A 16,174-nucleotide genomic window follows, 5' to 3' on the forward strand; every position below is an offset into this window, starting at 1 on the left:
CTCTCTCCCCAGCTCTAGCCAGGGCATCCAGCTCTCCCCACCCCCTGCGTTTCCCTTCAGGAAGTTGGTGGAGTTCTGCTGAAGTTTCTGCCTCAGAGGAAGCAAAACCCCAAGGAAGCACAGCAGCAAGTCTTTGCACAGTTTCTGCAGGTCTGGGAACCTTTCCCCTGCTTTGAAGGGCTCTTGAGCCCAAAGCAGGTGTGGGCAGGGCTGACCCAGCCCAGCTGGGCTGCAGCCAAGGGCAGGGAGGGTCCTGCCTGCAGCCCCTGCCCCATCAAGGGCAGTTCTGCTCCTCTGCCCCTTCCAGGGGCTCCAGGAGAGCTGGAGAGGGACTGGGGCCAAGGGCTGCAGGGCCAGGAGCCAGGGAATGGCTGCCAGGGGCAGAGGGCAGGGCTGGATCTTGGCATCTTGGGCAGGAATTGTTCCCTGGCAGGGTGGGCAGGGGCTGGGATGGAATTGCCAGAGCAGCTGGGGCTGCCCCTGGATCCCTGGCAGTGCCCAAGGCCAGGCTGGACATTGGGAGCAGCTGGGACAGTGGGAGGTGTCCCTGCCATGGATGGGGGAGTGGAAAGAGATGAGGTTTGACATCTCCTCCAATCCAAACCATTTGTAGTTTTATGATCTTTGCTCCCCCAGGCCAATTCCCACATTTAGAGATCCCATAGCCACCACCACCCCCAGGACTCTTCCCCCTCCTCAGGAGTATTTCACATCAGTCCAACAAGGCTGATGCAGAGCAAGACTTTATTATCCAAGCCACCCTTCAGGGAGTCCCGAGTGACTCATGGAAAGACTCCACAAGTGCAAAGGTTTTAGGTATGCTTTACTGGCAGCTCCCAGCAGATTGCTTCTCCTAAAACCTGTGTGAAAATCACCAGGTTTACATTCCCTATTTATTCCTTAGAATATTACATTTGTGTAGGATTGCACAATTAGTTTCATGCATTTTTATTTCCTGTCCCCTCCCATCCCCTCTGGGTAAGTCACCAGCTCCCTCTGGGCACGCACAGCTCTGGTGCTCACAGGGTGGATTTCAGAGCTGAGGGCTGGAAACTCCTCATCACATTGAACCCTTCACCTTTGTGCCTCGGGCCTGTGCTGTGGCCCTCTGGTCCCTGCTCAAACTGCAGGAGCAGCTCTGTGCAGCTCAGGGTCTGAGGGCTCCCCTTGTCTCGGCATTCTGCTTTCCCAGCCCTCTGTGTTTCTGTTGTTCCTCTCCTTATCCAGAGAGGACCAGGAGCTTACATTCCTGCTCGTTCTCGTGACCACAGCAAGGGATGATAAGAGGTTACAGACAGTGTGTGATTTCTGTTGTGCTTAACATATTCTAAAAAGCTATAAACATTTTCAGGTTAACTATATCCTTAATCAATTAAATTCTAAACCCTCTAAAGCCCGCGTCTCACAGCTGCCCAAAGGAGCAGCCAGCAGAGCTCTGCCAGGCCAGCACACGGCCGTGGGGTGGGAACAGATGTGCAGGAGCCCCACATCAGAGCAGAGACTGCACTGCTCTTCCCTCAGAGGCAAGAAAATCCCTGCTCTGCTCAGCGGCCCAAAGGTGGTGTCAAGGTCCAGCAACACAACTAATGCTGAGCGCTGGGACACACAGACAGAGTAACTTGTGCCAGCTCCTCTTGCAGGGCAGCTGGAGCAGTCCGGGCCATGTCCCTCCACAGAGGGGTCACAGGGACCCCCATCTGGGCACCCCGCAGCCCCCCGCTCCCTCGGGGAGCAGCAGGAGGGCCAGGGGCGGCAGGAGCAGCACAGACCTCGGCACAGCACGCCCGGCGCCGTCCAGAGCCACGCTCCCCCCCCGGCCAGGGGAGCATCTCTTTCTCCAAGCGAAGTGTTCGGCCACAGCCACGTTGGGGTTCCCCTGGGCAGGGTCGAACCACATCTGGATGCAGCGGCCGCTGCCCCGGCGCTCGCCGCTGTACTTGAAGGAGTTGGACCAGATCTTCTCGCACAGGTCTTTGGGTCGGGGGAAGACCTCGCTGAAGGGTCTGCACATGGAGCCCCAGGGGCAGCGGTTCGTTCCTGGGCACAGAGCAGCGGGGAGCAAAGCTCAGTCAGGGCACTGGGACAGCCCTTCCCTCCTGTCCTTCCCCTGGGGGGAACAGGTCACCTGCCCACGGCCCATGGCCACGTCTGAGCTGGGCGCTGGGGGCTTGGCCACCCAGAGGAGTGACAGACCCCTGGGGTGCTGGCAGCGGTGACAGTGCTGGAAACCTGCCTGCGGGGAGAGGAGAGGTGCCCAGAGCACACCGACCTGTTGCCCAGTTCCAGCCCTTGTGCCAGTTCTCTTTGCAGGTGACGGCGTCCCTGCAGTCCTCCCACCACTCCTCGCAGTCCTCCCTGCAGAGCGGCACGTGGAGAATCCTCTCCCGACGCCAGCTGCTGTCGGCCTGCAGGACACAGGAACAGTGGCACATGTCATGCTGGGGAGCCTTGTGAGTCAAGGGCGAGATTTGGCACATCCCAGATCCCCCCAGCCCCTCCCATGGGGGTGCACAGCTGATCCCAGAGGAGTTCCAGCCTCAGCGGAGACGTGTCTTGACACAAGGAGTTCTTCCATTAGTCAGAGGCCAGAAAAATCCTTGGAATCTCTCTACCCTGTGGGAAAAGTTGAGACACCCTGGATATTGATGGGAAATTGTTTCCCGGCAGGGTGGGCAGGCCCTGGCACAGCTGGGGCTGCCCCTGGATCCCTGGCAGAGCCCAAGGCCAGGCTGGACACTGGGAGCTCCTGGGACAGTGGGAGGTGTCCCTGCCATGGCAGGGCTGGGATCAGGACGAGTTTTAATTTCCCTTCCAAGCCAAACAGTTCCATGACTCCTGGATCTGATGCTACCTTCTCGATCCAGGGCCCCAGGTTGGGTGAGCACTCGTACAAGCACGTGTCCTGGATGAAGTGGCGCTTGCATTTGGGTGGCATCACCCCGCAGTGGTTCCAGTTGAAGTTGTAGAGGTAGGACTGGTCCTTGTGGGCCTCCGAGCTGGTGTTGGCTGTGCAGCAGGCGTTGTCCTTCCAGGGGGAGCACTGCAACAGGGGACAGGCTGCTGCAGCTGGGCAGGAGCAGCCCCAGGAGGGAGAGCCCACGGCACCCAGAGTGTTCTACCTTCCCCAGCAAACTCTCGGTCACTTTGGGCTTAGGAGCTGGGCACTGCAGCAAGGCAGGGCTGGAGGAGGAGCAGATCAGATCCTCAGCAGGAGTCAGTGCCAGCCCAAGGAACAGAAATAAAACCCCCCTTCCTCCACCGAGGGCTGGGGCAGAGCGAGAAGGCTCTCCCACCCTGAGAGGGAGCAGGTGAGGGTCTCTCCTCACATCCTTTCCCTTGCTGTGCTCTGGGGGTCCCGAGCTCCAGGAGGGGGTTAGAGAGGGGTGACACTGAGCTGACAAATCCCCACTGTCACTCACTGGCCACTTGCTGAAGGAAGGCAGCAAACAAACAGATCTCGCAGCCAGCGCGGCTTTATCCCTCCGGCAAGCGGTGGCCGAGCCCAGAGCAGCCCCGAGTGTGCGGGGAGGGGGCACAGGGCTGTCCCACCCTGGGACACCCAGGGCCACCAGCAGCTCCTACCTGGTCAAACAGCTTCCCCTCGGGGCCGGGCTCGCGTTTGTGGTGTTTGGCATCCATGCAGACGTTCAGCAGCGGGTCCTTCACTGGTGCCACGGCATCGGCAGCCGGCAGAGCCAGCAGTGCCAGCAGTGCCAGCAGTGCCAGCAGTGCCAGCAGTGCCAGCCTCACTGCCTGCCCCACTGCCTGCCCCACTGCCAGCCCCACTGCCTGCCCCACTGCCTGCCCCACTGCCATCCCAGGAACGGGGCTGTGCAGACAGGGGACAGCACAGGAGGGGTGACAGGTGTGCAGACAGGGGACAGCACAGGACAGGGGACAGAGCTGTGCAGAGGGGACAGCACGGGACAGGGGACACAGATATAGAGGGGACAGCACAGGGGAGGGTTTGGCACAGGCAGCAGCGAGGGAGGTGCTGTGGAGGCCAGGCACTCCTGAGGACCTGGCAGCAGCTCATGGCACCAAGGACACCCGTGCAGCCCCCCCGAGCCCGGCTGCAAGGTCAGCCACACGTTATCATCAGGACAGGGGCACAAACAGCCCTGGGAGAGCTCGGACTGCCCAGCGATTCATCAGCCCCGAGGAAGGGGGGATGCTCTGTGAGACCCACTCAGGTGAGGTCCTTTTGCCACCCCACTGCTCCAGACAGAAGCTCCCAGCCCCGAGCCCTCTGTGCCAAGGCGTGGGGAGTACGGGGATCTCTCACGAGGGTCCAGAGGGGCAGGGAAGGCACCAACAGCAGCACCTTGGGTGGGCCAGGAGCTGCAGGAGGCCCGTGTCGACTTCAGGAGTGTGCTAAGACAGGAAAACATTTTCTGTATCTGTGCCTGAGACTTGGAAACCCTCTCCTGAGGTCTCCAGCAGAGACCTGAATCATCAGAGAATCACACAAGGGTTTGGGGTGGAAGGGAATGTTAAAGCCCATCTCATTCTGCCCCTCTCCCAGGGCACTCCAGCCCTCCAGCCTGGTCTGATTTGAGCAACAAAAGACATTTCACACCATCGTGCCTTGGCCCCCTCTGCCTGCCTGGAGGTTGGGACCAATTTCTTAGTCATTCTCTTAAATAAAAAAAAACAAAAAAACAGCCCCAAACCAACCAACCAACAACAAGACTTAACCAAGAAAATTCCTGCCCATTCCTTGTTAACACAGCGTAAGGGTCTCAACCAGACACATTTTAAGCAGAATTTTGCAGAACACAGAAGCAAGACAAAGCATTTACAGCATTAAAATAGCACAAACCACCCCAGAAAAAGCAGCTACAGGCCTGAGGAGACAGGCACAGAAACCTGAGAAGTAGGAAATAGCTAACTTGCATTAAAGCGACATTTTTATACTCCCAAATCACAGTCAACCTTTGCAGCTTGAAAAGGCTCTGAAGTCTCTCCACCACCTCACAAACACTCAGCCCTGCAGCTTCCTGGGGCAGCTTTCACAGGGAAGCTTCTGGCACAGGTGCTGGCACTGGGGAGGAACTTCCCCCTCTCTTTCAGGAGCTTTGACTCGTGCCAGTGTTGGTTAGCACAGGGTTTGGTGACACCTGCCTCACCCAGCCTCTTTCACAAGCAGCACCTCCTGCCTGGGAAACAATCCAGGCTTTCTTTGCCCAGGCAGGTCCTTGTCAGCCCTGGCCCTTCACTTGTTTCCTCCCCTTGCCCTGCACCAGGCAGAGGGGAGCTGGACCATGGCACGAGGCAGAAGAGCCCAAAAGAGGCCGAGCCAGGGCTCTGGGTATGGAATGAATATTGGAATAAATGCAAAAGGCAGCAAATGACACACAGGCTGCTGCCTCAGGAGGAAGAGTAACAGCTCCCAGCACAAAGCAGAACTGCAGGTGCACCCCTCCTAACACCTGAGCACATCCATTGGTGCTGAAAGCTGCACCAGAGGCTGTGGAGAGCCCTTGGCCTCAGCATGGGGCAGAGTCTTCCTCCTGGAGCAGCTTTGGGGAATTTGCTCTTTTCTTCACCCACATCACTCCTGCTTCTGTGATGAATCACTTGCCTGAGGAGCAAATCTTTCTAAATTTCATGTGTGTGCACTTCAGGCTCTGGGAGACCCTGCTCTGGTGATCACAGAGTCCCTGAGACCTCCCCACCCTGTCCCCAGCCCAGAGCCCTGAGTGCCACGTCCAGCCCTTCCTTGGGCACCTGCAGGGATGGGCACTGCAAAGCTCCCTGGGCAGCCCCTGCCAAGGCCTGAGCTCCCTTTCCATGGGCAAATTCCTGCTGCTGCCCACCCTGAGCCTCCCCTGGCCCAGCCTGAGTCCTGAGCTCTCCTCCTGTCCCTGTTCCCTGGCAGCAGAGCCCGACCCCCCCGGCTGTCCCCTCCTGCCAGGCAGAAAAACAACCTTGTGCTTCTAACCCCTCATACTGGAGATGTCACTGAGCAGATCTTCCCCCACCCACTCCCGACCCTTTGCCACCTCTGCTGCCTCCACAAGAAGAGTTTTGCCCTTCGAGGCACAGGGCTGTGGCGGTTTTGGATGCCCTGCACTGTCCTGGCCACGTTTCCTGCTCCTTGCCAGGGAATTTCTAATATCTGGTTTGTTTTTGGAACTGCTGATCACTGAACTGTGTTGTAACATTGTCAGAGCAGTGACAGCTTGTTCCTGAGAGATAATTGTCAGCCACCAGCCTGTCATCTTCCATCTGACGTGTTCTCCCCAGCGCATCACTGTGTGTTCATCTCAGCTGCTTTTTCTTTGAAATCTGTTGTTTTATTGTTCAGTGACTCAGTCGTACCACGTGTCACGTCCCACTCTTGTGTAGAAGGAGCACCCAAAAGTCAGAGGTGCTCATGGTGACAAAAGAATGGCAAAAGCCAGAAGGGTCCAAAAACCAGAGGTCACCAAGTTTTATTGGCCAGCTCCACACCTGGCATGGAAATGGATGCATGTTTTCCCCTACATAGTAATGGCGGGAGAAATAAAAGAGTGAAATGAAAGAGGGAGGCAGAAGAGTGTGAAGGAGAGATTGGCTGGGAAAGGAGAACACCAGTCCTGCATTTGGGTCAATGCTCCAGCACTGACCCAAACAGGGCGGTCCTGGGGCACTGCCTGGGCTTTGGGGGCACTTTGTGTTTCCTCACCCTGGCCTCGGGTTCCCTGCTCTTCATGTACACATGAGCACGTGCACTCTGCTCTTCTGGGCCTTTCGGGAAATGGGTCAAGGGGCTTTGGGGTCTTTTGCAGATCCCTCTCTACTGGATGTACCCTCAGTCAGCAGTTCATGCCCACTGCATGACCCCACTCCTGCCCTGGGGCTGTCCTCCGTGTTGTTCGGTCACCACAGACCAGAACAGGGAAGTTGGCCCCAAAACGGTGCTGCCCAGAAGGGCACTGCCTCTTCCCAGACACATCCTGGTCTGATCCTTGTTTAACTTTCTTGCTCCAGTGGGTATCAGGAATCTGAGGCACAGCCATGCCTTTCCTCCTTCCTGCCCAGGCTCCTGCACCAGGGTCCTCTGCAGATTTTCACAGCTGGTCCTGGAGCGGTTCAGCATCATCAGAGACTTGGCTGACTTGATGCTTACCCAGACAAAATCTGCTGAAGAGCAGAAATCATAGAATCAGTGGAGTGTTTGGTTGGGAGGGACATTGAAGCTCATCCAAGTCCAACCCCCATCATGGGCATGGACAGCTTCCACTATCCCAGGCTGCTCCCAGCCCTGTCCAGCCTGGCCTGGAACACTTCCAGGGATGGGGCTGATCCATTTACCTGTGCTCCAGCCCTGTATTACATTTCCTGTGACCTCTGCCGCACAGACAGAGTGTTCAGGGTGTGCAGATCCCCCCATCTCTCCCAAAACCTTTCCAGCTGAATGTCTAAACCTTGTCCTTGCAGGAGGAACTCGTGTGTGGGATGGTGCAGAGCACAGGGAATCTCTCCCTGATGTCCTGCCTGTATCCCTGTACACCCCCCTTACCTAAACATGCTGTGTTTTTCCACACCAGATGCTCATTCTTTGCTCTCTTTGTCACCTCCACACCCTTTTTGTCCCTCTCTGAGCTTCTATTTCCTTAACTGAGCATTCCAGAGTTGTTTGTAGCCATGAGGTCTCCAGTGCCAGCCTGTGCCCACCTCTCACTGCCTTGTGCCCCTCTGCACCACGCCTGGTCCCCTCTCCTGGAGGCCCTGACGTGCTGCTAAGGATTTCTCTGCACTCCCTCAGTGTGCTGAAGTCTTGAATCTCTGTCCCTCAGCACAGAATTTTGCTGTTCTCTGCACCCAGTCGAAGGCACGTGCGACAAGGAGCACGAGAGCCGTGGCCATTGGAGGAAAGTTCCCTTCTCTGCCAAAGCTGGTAAAACCTGCAGGGCGAGTTCACAACCAGCAAAGCTGGCACAGCTCGGTTCCCTGAGGCCTTGCAGACCCAGTGCAAAGCCCATGGCCAGCAGTGGCCATTCTCTGGGCTCAGTGAGCAGGACCTGTGTCACAGCTCTCAGCCTGGCTGGGGACAGAATGATGGAAAGGTGGAAGGGTTTGGGTTGGGAGGGACCTTAAAGCCCATCCAGTCCCACCCCTGCCATGGGGGACACCTCCCACTGGAAGAAAATGGAATCCCAGAAAAGAAACAAACAAAACATCACTTCAGTCTCTGTGTCAGAGGGAATCCCACCTGCCACGGGGAGGGCTGAGGATTTCCTGAGGATTTTGCTGATTGCAGTTCCCTGCAGGAGCTGGAAGTGGCTCCAGGGCTGTTTGAGGGGGCTGAGAGGGTGGCACTGCAGACTGGGACAGCTGGGCACTCATCATCTTCCTGCAATGGAAACAGCTCCTGAACTGAGATATGAGGGTGCTTAGAAAGTCAATCCCACAGAATTCAAACACTCAGCTGAGTCACAGCAGCTCGTTGTTATCATTAACCATAATTAACAGGAATAAACCAGTGCCTGAGGACAGACTGTGCTGTTGCTTTGGGCCTGAGCAGACCTGTCCCACAGATTTTGGGTTAAATTTCATTGTAATTGGTGCTTTTATTCCAGATGAGGACTGGCCAGAAAGGAGAGCTGGAAAAGGGCCTGGGTGGGCAGTGGTGACCCCAAGGTCACCAGGAGCCCTTGCAGGAAGGTGGGGTGGTGGTGTCTGGGGGAGCTCCCAGGCTGTGCAGGACTGCTTTTGCAGCAGTTCCACACTGCTGAGCCCGTGTCCTGGCACTGGGGTGGCTCTCCCAGTCCAGCAGAGAGGGGCTGCAGATGCTGGATGGGCTGGATCCCCCTGCTTTAACCCAGTGTATTCCATCCACACCTTCTGCACCACTGAGGAGCAGGGCCTTGAGCACCTGCACCTCCCACACTGGTGCTGTGCTGATTGCAGTGATCAGCCCCTCCAAGATTCACAAATCTGTGAAAAATTCTTCTCCTGCTGCTGGTCCCATCATGATGAATCCAGTTGTGTACAGAGCAAAGATCAGGTCAGTCCTGGACCCCCAGAAAGCTGCACGAAGCCAAACGTGACCCCCTCATGGCACGAGCTGGGCTGGAGCTGGGGGTCTGTCGTGATGGCATGAGTGGGTGGTGGGGTCACACAGCTCTGAAATTATGCAATTAAGCATAATTAAGCAGAAATTGGGTTAAAAACGGAAGGGCAAACTCTTCACCTGGTGCCAGCTGGAATAACTGCACAGACTTGGGCAATAAAATTCCACCTGAGAGTTGTGAACTCTCACGATGATCAGAGCCTCAGGCTGGGCCAGGGGAGGCTCAGGGTGGGCAGCAGCAGGAATTTGCCCATGGAAAGGGAGCTCAGGCCTTGGCAGGGGCTGCCCAGGGAGCTTTGCAGTGCCCATCCCTGCAGGTGCCCAAGGAAGGGCTGGACGTGGCACTCAGGGCTCTGGGCTGGGGACAAGGTGGGCATCGGGCACAGCTGGGACTCCCTGGGCTGCGAGGGCTTTTCCAGCACCAGGGATTCTATTCTATGAGTCTCTGATTCTGTGGTCTTCAAGGTCCCTTCCAATCCAAACCATTCCACGATTCCATGACTCTGTGTATGCCATTTTTATGGTCAGATGTGGTTTTGTGCATCACACACCTAATGTGGTTCATTTGGAGAAATGCCCATATCCTGAGTGATGTCACCACATAAATATTAGAACCAAACATAATTTCCTCTATTGATTTCCCTCCCACAGAAAGGCCTAATGGAGAATGAGGCTGTGCCTGCTTTCTTTGCTAAAAAAAGAATGAATAAATACCTCAATAAAGTCTAGAATTCTGTAGCAGAGTGCTGGATATCCTCCTCTATTGTACCAGGGATATCAGCAATTTCCATCAGTTAATTAGGGAGCAGAGCCCGCAGGGAGCAGGCAGGGAGCAGGCAGGGGTTATCAGTGAGAACAGCTATTCTTGTGGGCACAAAGGAGAGTTAAAGATTAACCAGCAAAGCAAATGCAGCTCCCAGAGATTGGCAGCTTTAAGGGCCAGGTCTGTGGGTCTGCAGAGGAGCTGACAAGGGAGGGAGGTCCCACCTTGAGGAGGGATTCCTGCCTGATGGATCATCCCAGACAGACTGGCTGAGCTGTGAGACCCACCACGAGATGGGTTTGCCATGGGTCTACCTGGGGTTCCCAGGCACAAATGTAGAGACAGCAGAGAACCATGGAATCATGAAGTGCTTTGGGTGGCAAGTGACCCTAAGGATCATCTCCTTCCACCCCTGCCACGGCAGGGACACCTCCCACTGTCCCAGCTGCTCCCAATGTCCAGCCTGGCCTTGGGCACTGCCAGGGATCCAGGGGCAGCCCCAGCTGCTCTGGCAATTCCATCCCAGCCCCTGCCCACCCTGCCAGGGAACAATTCCTGCCCAAGATCCCAAGATCCAGCCCTGCCCTCTGCCCCTGGCAGCCATTCCCTGGCTCCTGGCCCTCCAGGGTCTTGTAAATAGTTTCTCTCCATCTTGGAGGTCTTTTGCAACTTTAATGATTCTGTGATTCCTGGGCCAGGGAGGAGGTGATATTTATCCCCCTGGCCCGCCCCAAGGCAGGTGGATCCTGTGTCTGACAGGCTTCACTGAGGTTCCTCTGCAGAAGCCTTCAGGTGAAGTTCCTCTGCAGACACCGTGCAGGAGAGAACCCTCTCATGGGGACTCGACTTTTGGGCTGTCTCCCTGCTCCAGGAAAAGAAGGAATGTGACAAAAGGAAGAAGAACAGAAGAAACAACCTTTCCATGAAGGTCTTGGCATGGCACCAAGAGCCTGTGGGTACATCTGGCATGGGGCAACCTGTGTCTCTCTGTGGAGATGGTTCCTCTCCTTGGTGACCTGGGGAGCCCCCACTGCAGGCTGAGGCCACAGGTGGTCACAGGTGGTGGGGGCAGCAGGGACTGGAGCATCCTGCATCCACATCCACATCTGCATCCACATCTGCATCCTGCATCCCCATCCACATCTGCATCCACATCTGCATCCTGCATCCCCATCCACATCTGCATCCACATCTGCATCCTGCATCCCCATCCACATCTGCATCAGCATCTGCGTCCCACCCCCTTCATCCCACACCCACATCTGCATCCATATCTGCATTGTCCTCACACTGCACCTGCCTCTTGCTTCCTGCCTCTGGATTCTGTATCTCATCCCATCTCCTGCCTCTACATCTCCCTCCCTCACCCTGCATCCACATTCCACATCCCATATTCCACATTCCACATCTGCATCCTGCATCCTGCATTCTACCTCCCTTGTGCCTCATCTCACACCCTGCATCCCCATCCCATCCCACCCCATGGATCCCATCCCCTGGATCCCATCCCCTGGATCCCATCCCCTGGATCCCATCCCATCCCATCCCATCCCATCCCATCCCATCCCATCCCATCCCATCCCATCCCATCCCATCCCATCCCATCCCATGGATCCCATCCCATCCCCTGGATCCCATCCCATCCCCTGGATCCCATCCCCTGGATCCCATCCCCTGGATCCCATCCCATCCCATCCCCTGGATCCCATCCCCTGGATCCCATCCCCTGGATCCCATCCCCTGGATCCCATGCCCTGGATCCCATCCCCTGGATCCCATCCCCTGGATCCCAGCCCCTCTCCGCCGTGCCCCGGCAGAGGGAAGCATCGAGCCGCGCTCCGCCCGCGCTGGGGCAGGTCCCGGGCTCGGGGAGGGGATCCCGGCCCCGCTCCTCCCTTCCCCGGGGGCAGGACCCGGCTCCGGCCCGCTGTCCCCGGGCTCCCAGTTACCCTGGGGGCTCCCAGTTACCCTCGGGGCTCCCCAGTTACCCTGAGAACTCCCCAGTTACCCTGGGGGCTCCCCAGTTACCCTGAGAACTCCCAGTTACCCTGAGAACTCCCCAGTTACCCTCGGGGCTCCTCATCCAGAGGCTGTTTTGGGATCCAAGGGCTCTCCTGTGGATTTGGGCCTGTGGAAGCCTTTGCTGCCCCCGGTGTGTCCCAAAGCTCCTTCCCACGGGCCGGGGTCCCAGGACAGCTCTGAGGGGCGCACAGGGGGTCTCCCCTCGGACAAGGCTGTGCCTGGATCTCCGGGCAGAGTTTGAGATGTGGCACCTGGGGACCTGGCACTGGCAGTGCAGGGGATGGGGTGACATGGCCTTTAAGGTCCCTCCAGCCCAAACCCCTCGGTGATTCTGGGATTCCCAGTGTGAATGGGCCGAGCAGGCTGAGCTGCAGCCCCCCTGGAAGCCCAATTAGCGCCTGTTAATTGTGGACTGGCAGCTGCTTCCAGCGGGCCTGAGCCAGGCAGGAGGCTGAGGGGGGAGCAGAGACAGGAGGACAGAACTTGTGTCATTTGAAAGAGAAGCCACCACTTGTGCTTAGTGGCCAAGCCCAGCAGCCACTGCTGCATTTGTCCCGTGGCAAACCTGGGAGCTGCTTCAGTTGCCAGCTCCAGTTTGGGGAGCAGCCCCGGTGGAGGGTGACCCTGCCAGGCCCGGAGCCCTCAGGTCCTGGTGGCCTCCTGCAGCACCTCCCACACACAGGGCCGTGTGCGGGTGGCCAGCTTGGACTGCCTGGTCCCAGGTGGCCAAAGGGCCGTCCCAGAGCTGTGCTGTCCCCACAGAGGGCTCACGTGGGCACGGCCAGTGCCAGCTGCTCCTCACTCAGGCCCACACAGGGTCCCACGTGCGTCACTTCACTGTGGGGACCCTGCAGCCCCAGAGCAGAACAGATCCATGCCCACACCCGGGGCCATTTGCCCACTCTCCAGCTCCAGGACTGGGCCGTTCCAGGTCTCCTCCCAGCCACCAGCCAGTCCAGCTGTTCCCTGGGCTCACCTGGGCCTGCACAAAGCCGCTGCCTTTAGTGTGTGGGAAGTTTCCCCAGCCCTGGAGAAGCTCCCCAGCAGCCACCCCCCATCACAGGCAGTGGGAGGAGGAGGAGAAAGCCATCCTCGGGCAGCAGCACCTGGCACAGCCGCTTAGAGCAGCACATCTCAGTCCAGTCTCCACCCTGAGAGACAGGAGCTGCCAGGCATTTCCCATTTCCCATTTCCCATTTCCCATTTCCCATTTCCCATTTCCCATTTCCCATTTCCCATTTCTGGTGCCCTGAGCTGAGGCCATGTGCCATCCCCTGCTCCCGAGCCCGTGTGTGGTGCTGGGGGCTGCAGGCCGAGCTGGGGAAGGGCCCATCCCGGGCAGGAGCGGCAGGGACAGCGAGCAGGGCTGGGCTGGGCTGGCTGGGCACTGACACAAATCACACAGACATTCACCCTGAGATGGGTACAGCTGTCCTGGAGCAGGGCTGGGATCTGACACAAATCACACAGACATTCACCTTGAGATGGGCCCAGCTCTCCTGGAGCAGGGCTGGGATCTGACACAAATCACACAGACATTCACCCTGAGATGGCCCAGCTGGGCAGGAGGAGCAGGGGCAGCGAGCAGAGCAGGGCTGGGCTGGCTGGGCACTGACACAAATCACACAGACATTCACCCTGAGATGGCCCAGCTGGGCAGGAGCAGGGCTGGGCTCTGACACAAATCACACAGACATTCACCCTGAGATGGGCCCAGCTGGGCAGGAGGAGCAGGGCTGGGCTGGCTGGGCTCTGACACAAATCACACATTCACCCCGACATGGCCCAGCTGGGCAGGGAGAGGCTGCCCAGAGCACCGGGGCTGGGATGGTGCGGGATCAGGGAATTTGGGGCAGGGGTTTTTGGGGTTTTCACTTCCCATGCCTGGCAAAGATGAGTGCAGAGCGCTGGGGAGCAGCTGCCCCATGGCTCCAGCCTCGTGTTTGGGACATCTCCGGAGCCGAGTTGGGAAAAGTGAGCCTTGCAGTGCAGGGGCAGCTCATCCCCCAGCTCTGCTCCTTCTGCCTCTCATCACACCAACATCCCAGCCTAGGCTTTACCTCTGAGGGTGGATAAATCTCGAATTAGCAGAGCTCAGCACCAAACCCTGCCTGGCTGGAAAACCCACACCCAAGACTAGGGATGGGCTTGGGGCACCAAACCCTGGCCCCACTGCTGGAAATCCCAGTCCCTGGTGGGAGCAACAGGGTCTCACAGGAGGTGGGATGTTCCAGGAGAACAAACCAGGTCTGTCCCAGGCACTCCTGCTTTTCTTCCCTCCCCTCTTTAATCCGTGCCTCAGTTTCCCTGCATGAAAAAAGTGCATTTCCTGTTGTTTGTGTCAACAAAAAATTGGTTGGTCCTTTTGCATCCCCCAGAGGTCTGTGGTCCCCTGGGCATGAACCAGCACAGAGGTTGCCCCAGGAAGTTGCCACATTCCAAACAAAAAGGAAAAGGCGCTTCCTGGGGCAGTGCTGATGCCTTCAGACCCTCACTCAGGGCCTGCTTGGAAGGGACTAGTGAGAAACACAGGCTCCTGGGGTCACAGGAGATCCTGGGTGAATTTTGTGCCTTTCAATCCACGGAGCTCAGTCTGGACAGCTTCACGCTTCCCAACACAATCCCTTTGTGCTGTGGGTCCCTAAAGCACCCTGAGCCAAAAGCTTGCCAGTCCCAGTGGAAGAGGCTGGGCTGGGAGCACAGCTTGCCTGGAGCACACCTGGCTCAGCACCCACCTCCCTGGCATGGGGCTGGGCTGGGCAGGAGGACACTACACCCCACAACGGAATGAGGATAAAAGCCTGGCTAAGGCTGGACACTGGGGCTTGGAGCAGCCTGGGATGGTGGAAGGTGTCCCTGTCCATGGCAGGGGGTGGAAATGGATGAGCTTTGAGGTCCCATCCAACCCAAACCAGTCTGGGATTCCATGATTCTAAGATTCTGATTCTAAAATTCTAAACATTTTAAGGCATTCTGTTCATTCTGAGGAAGACTTTATCTTGCTGTGTTCCTTACTTTGTGCACGGCAAACATGCCCCTTCCTTGAAGGGGGTCTGCCCCTGCCATGAGCATTTCATGGCATTTCTGGAGAGCAGCCACTCTGCTTTGTGCCTCAGTTTCCCCACAGGGAGCTCTGCCTGCGGCCAGCACAGGGGGAGCAGTGGAGCCAGGGAGACTGGATCCCCTGGGAGCCGTTCTCTGGGAGGAGGACAAGGTGTGAAATTCCCTCTCTTATGGAAATAGGAAAGGTTTCAACAGCAGCTGGCACCTTCCACACAGCCTTCCCCCAAGGCTTGCAGCAGGGCAGCAGAAGGGAGGATGGAGAAGAGGGGCTGGATCCCACCATCCCTTTGGGAATGTCGGTCTGAGCCTGCCATGGGCTCTGCTACTCAGGCACAGGAGGGTCCTGAGCCCCTCGCTGACACAGGGGTGAGCAGCCCGTGCTGGGGACTCCAGAGCTGCCCTCCTGATCCTGCTAAGAAAAATAAATAATCCAATTTAAAAGCTGTCTGTTTTCCCCTGGCTGCCACTCTGGCTCAGCAGAAATGTTTTCTGCTGTGTCAGAGTCTGACTCAGCAGAAAGGGGACACTGCCCTGGGGCCAGGGGCTGCCTTATCACTGCCCACAAGGCTCTTGTTTGTGCCACCCCAGTTATCAGCCTCTGACCACAGCCAGGCTGGGGCCAGCACCGTGACTCAGCACCCTGAGCCTGTGCAAACTCATCCCATCAGCTTGTGACGGGAGAGCCCATAAACATCCCATAAACATCCCATAAACTGCAGAGAACGGGCTCGAGTCTTGGGCATGGGACCCTCACCGTGATCCTAACCCTGACCCTGGTCCTGGTCCTGGTTTCAGAGCTCCCTTTCTGCCTGGGTGTGTGAAGAGGAGCCTCAAACAAAAGCATCCCTTGGGCTGGGCTGTGCCAGGTCTGTGGGATGTGCCCTGACCCCATCCCAGCTCAGCTGCTGTTTGGGACTCCCTGGCTGTGCCCGATGCTCGGTGCTGGGCAGAGCAGAGCAGGGTGAGTGACGCACTTGGGGCCAGTCCCTGCCTCACTCACGAGCCCTGCGAGCCCTGAGGTGCTGGGATGAGCCCCTTGCTCTCTGTCTGGGCACTGGGAGAGGCTCTGCCCGAGGATCAGGTTCGGTGCCTCACTTGGGGCAGCCCCCAAACAACCACTCAGCCTCTGTCAGGGATTTCCCCAGGTTCCACCCCCTTTCAGAGCCACTTTTGCTACGTGAATAAGAGGCCAGTGGCAGACTGGGGGTGAGATCTGGAGTGAGGTCAGATCTGGAGTTGGGTCAGGTCTGCCCTCCCAAAACCAT

The 16,174-nt window shown here is 57.6% G+C and overlaps 1 protein-coding gene and 1 long non-coding RNA gene across 6 annotated transcripts; both read right to left on the bottom strand.

The window, feature by feature from the left end:
- Positions 1-806: 806 nt before the first annotated feature.
- LOC111942781 (folate receptor gamma-like) lies at positions 807-5,093 on the bottom strand. Its single transcript, XM_023945874.2, has 4 exons — positions 3,583-5,093; positions 2,852-3,040; positions 2,270-2,405; positions 807-2,037 (listed from the first exon to the last, which is right to left on the bottom strand). The coding sequence occupies exons 1-4, from the start codon at positions 3,814-3,816 to the stop codon at positions 1,682-1,684; spliced, it is 915 nt and encodes a 304-aa protein (XP_023801642.2). The 5' UTR covers positions 3,817-5,093; the 3' UTR covers positions 807-1,681.
- A 1,319-nt stretch (positions 5,094-6,412) lies between these two features.
- On the bottom strand, positions 6,413-15,767 carry LOC111944182 (uncharacterized). 5 transcript variants are annotated; one of them, XR_015285312.1, is made up of 4 exons: positions 11,892-15,767; positions 10,802-10,949; positions 8,201-10,686; positions 6,413-7,892 (listed from the first exon to the last, which is right to left on the bottom strand). It is a non-coding gene; the product is annotated as an uncharacterized LOC111944182 (long non-coding RNA). The 5 variants fall into 5 exon arrangements; XR_015285310.1 differs by having other exon boundaries at positions 10,802-10,986; XR_002871208.2 differs by having other exon boundaries at positions 10,802-11,023.
- Between the last annotated feature and the right edge of the window lie 407 nt (positions 15,768-16,174).

The sequence above is a fragment of the Cyanistes caeruleus genome, chromosome 3, assembly GCF_971803275.1.
Source record: "Cyanistes caeruleus chromosome 3, bCyaCae1.hap1.1, whole genome shotgun sequence".
Lineage (NCBI taxonomy): Eukaryota > Metazoa > Chordata > Aves > Passeriformes > Paridae > Cyanistes > Cyanistes caeruleus.

Bases quoted from the DNA above. Each gene is read 5' to 3' on its own strand.
- LOC111942781 (XM_023945874.2), bottom strand. From the start codon at position 3,816: ATGGCAGTGGGGCAGGCAGTGGGGCAGGCAGTGGGGCTGGCAGTGGGG. The intron at 2,406-2,851 runs GTAGCATCAGAT...TGTGTCCTGCAG, and splicing joins TGGGGCCCTGGATCGAGAAG to GCCGACAGCAGCTGGCGTCG. The intron at 2,038-2,269 runs GTCGGTGTGCTC...CTCTGTGCCCAG, and splicing joins GGGCTGGAACTGGGCAACAG to GAACGAACCGCTGCCCCTGG.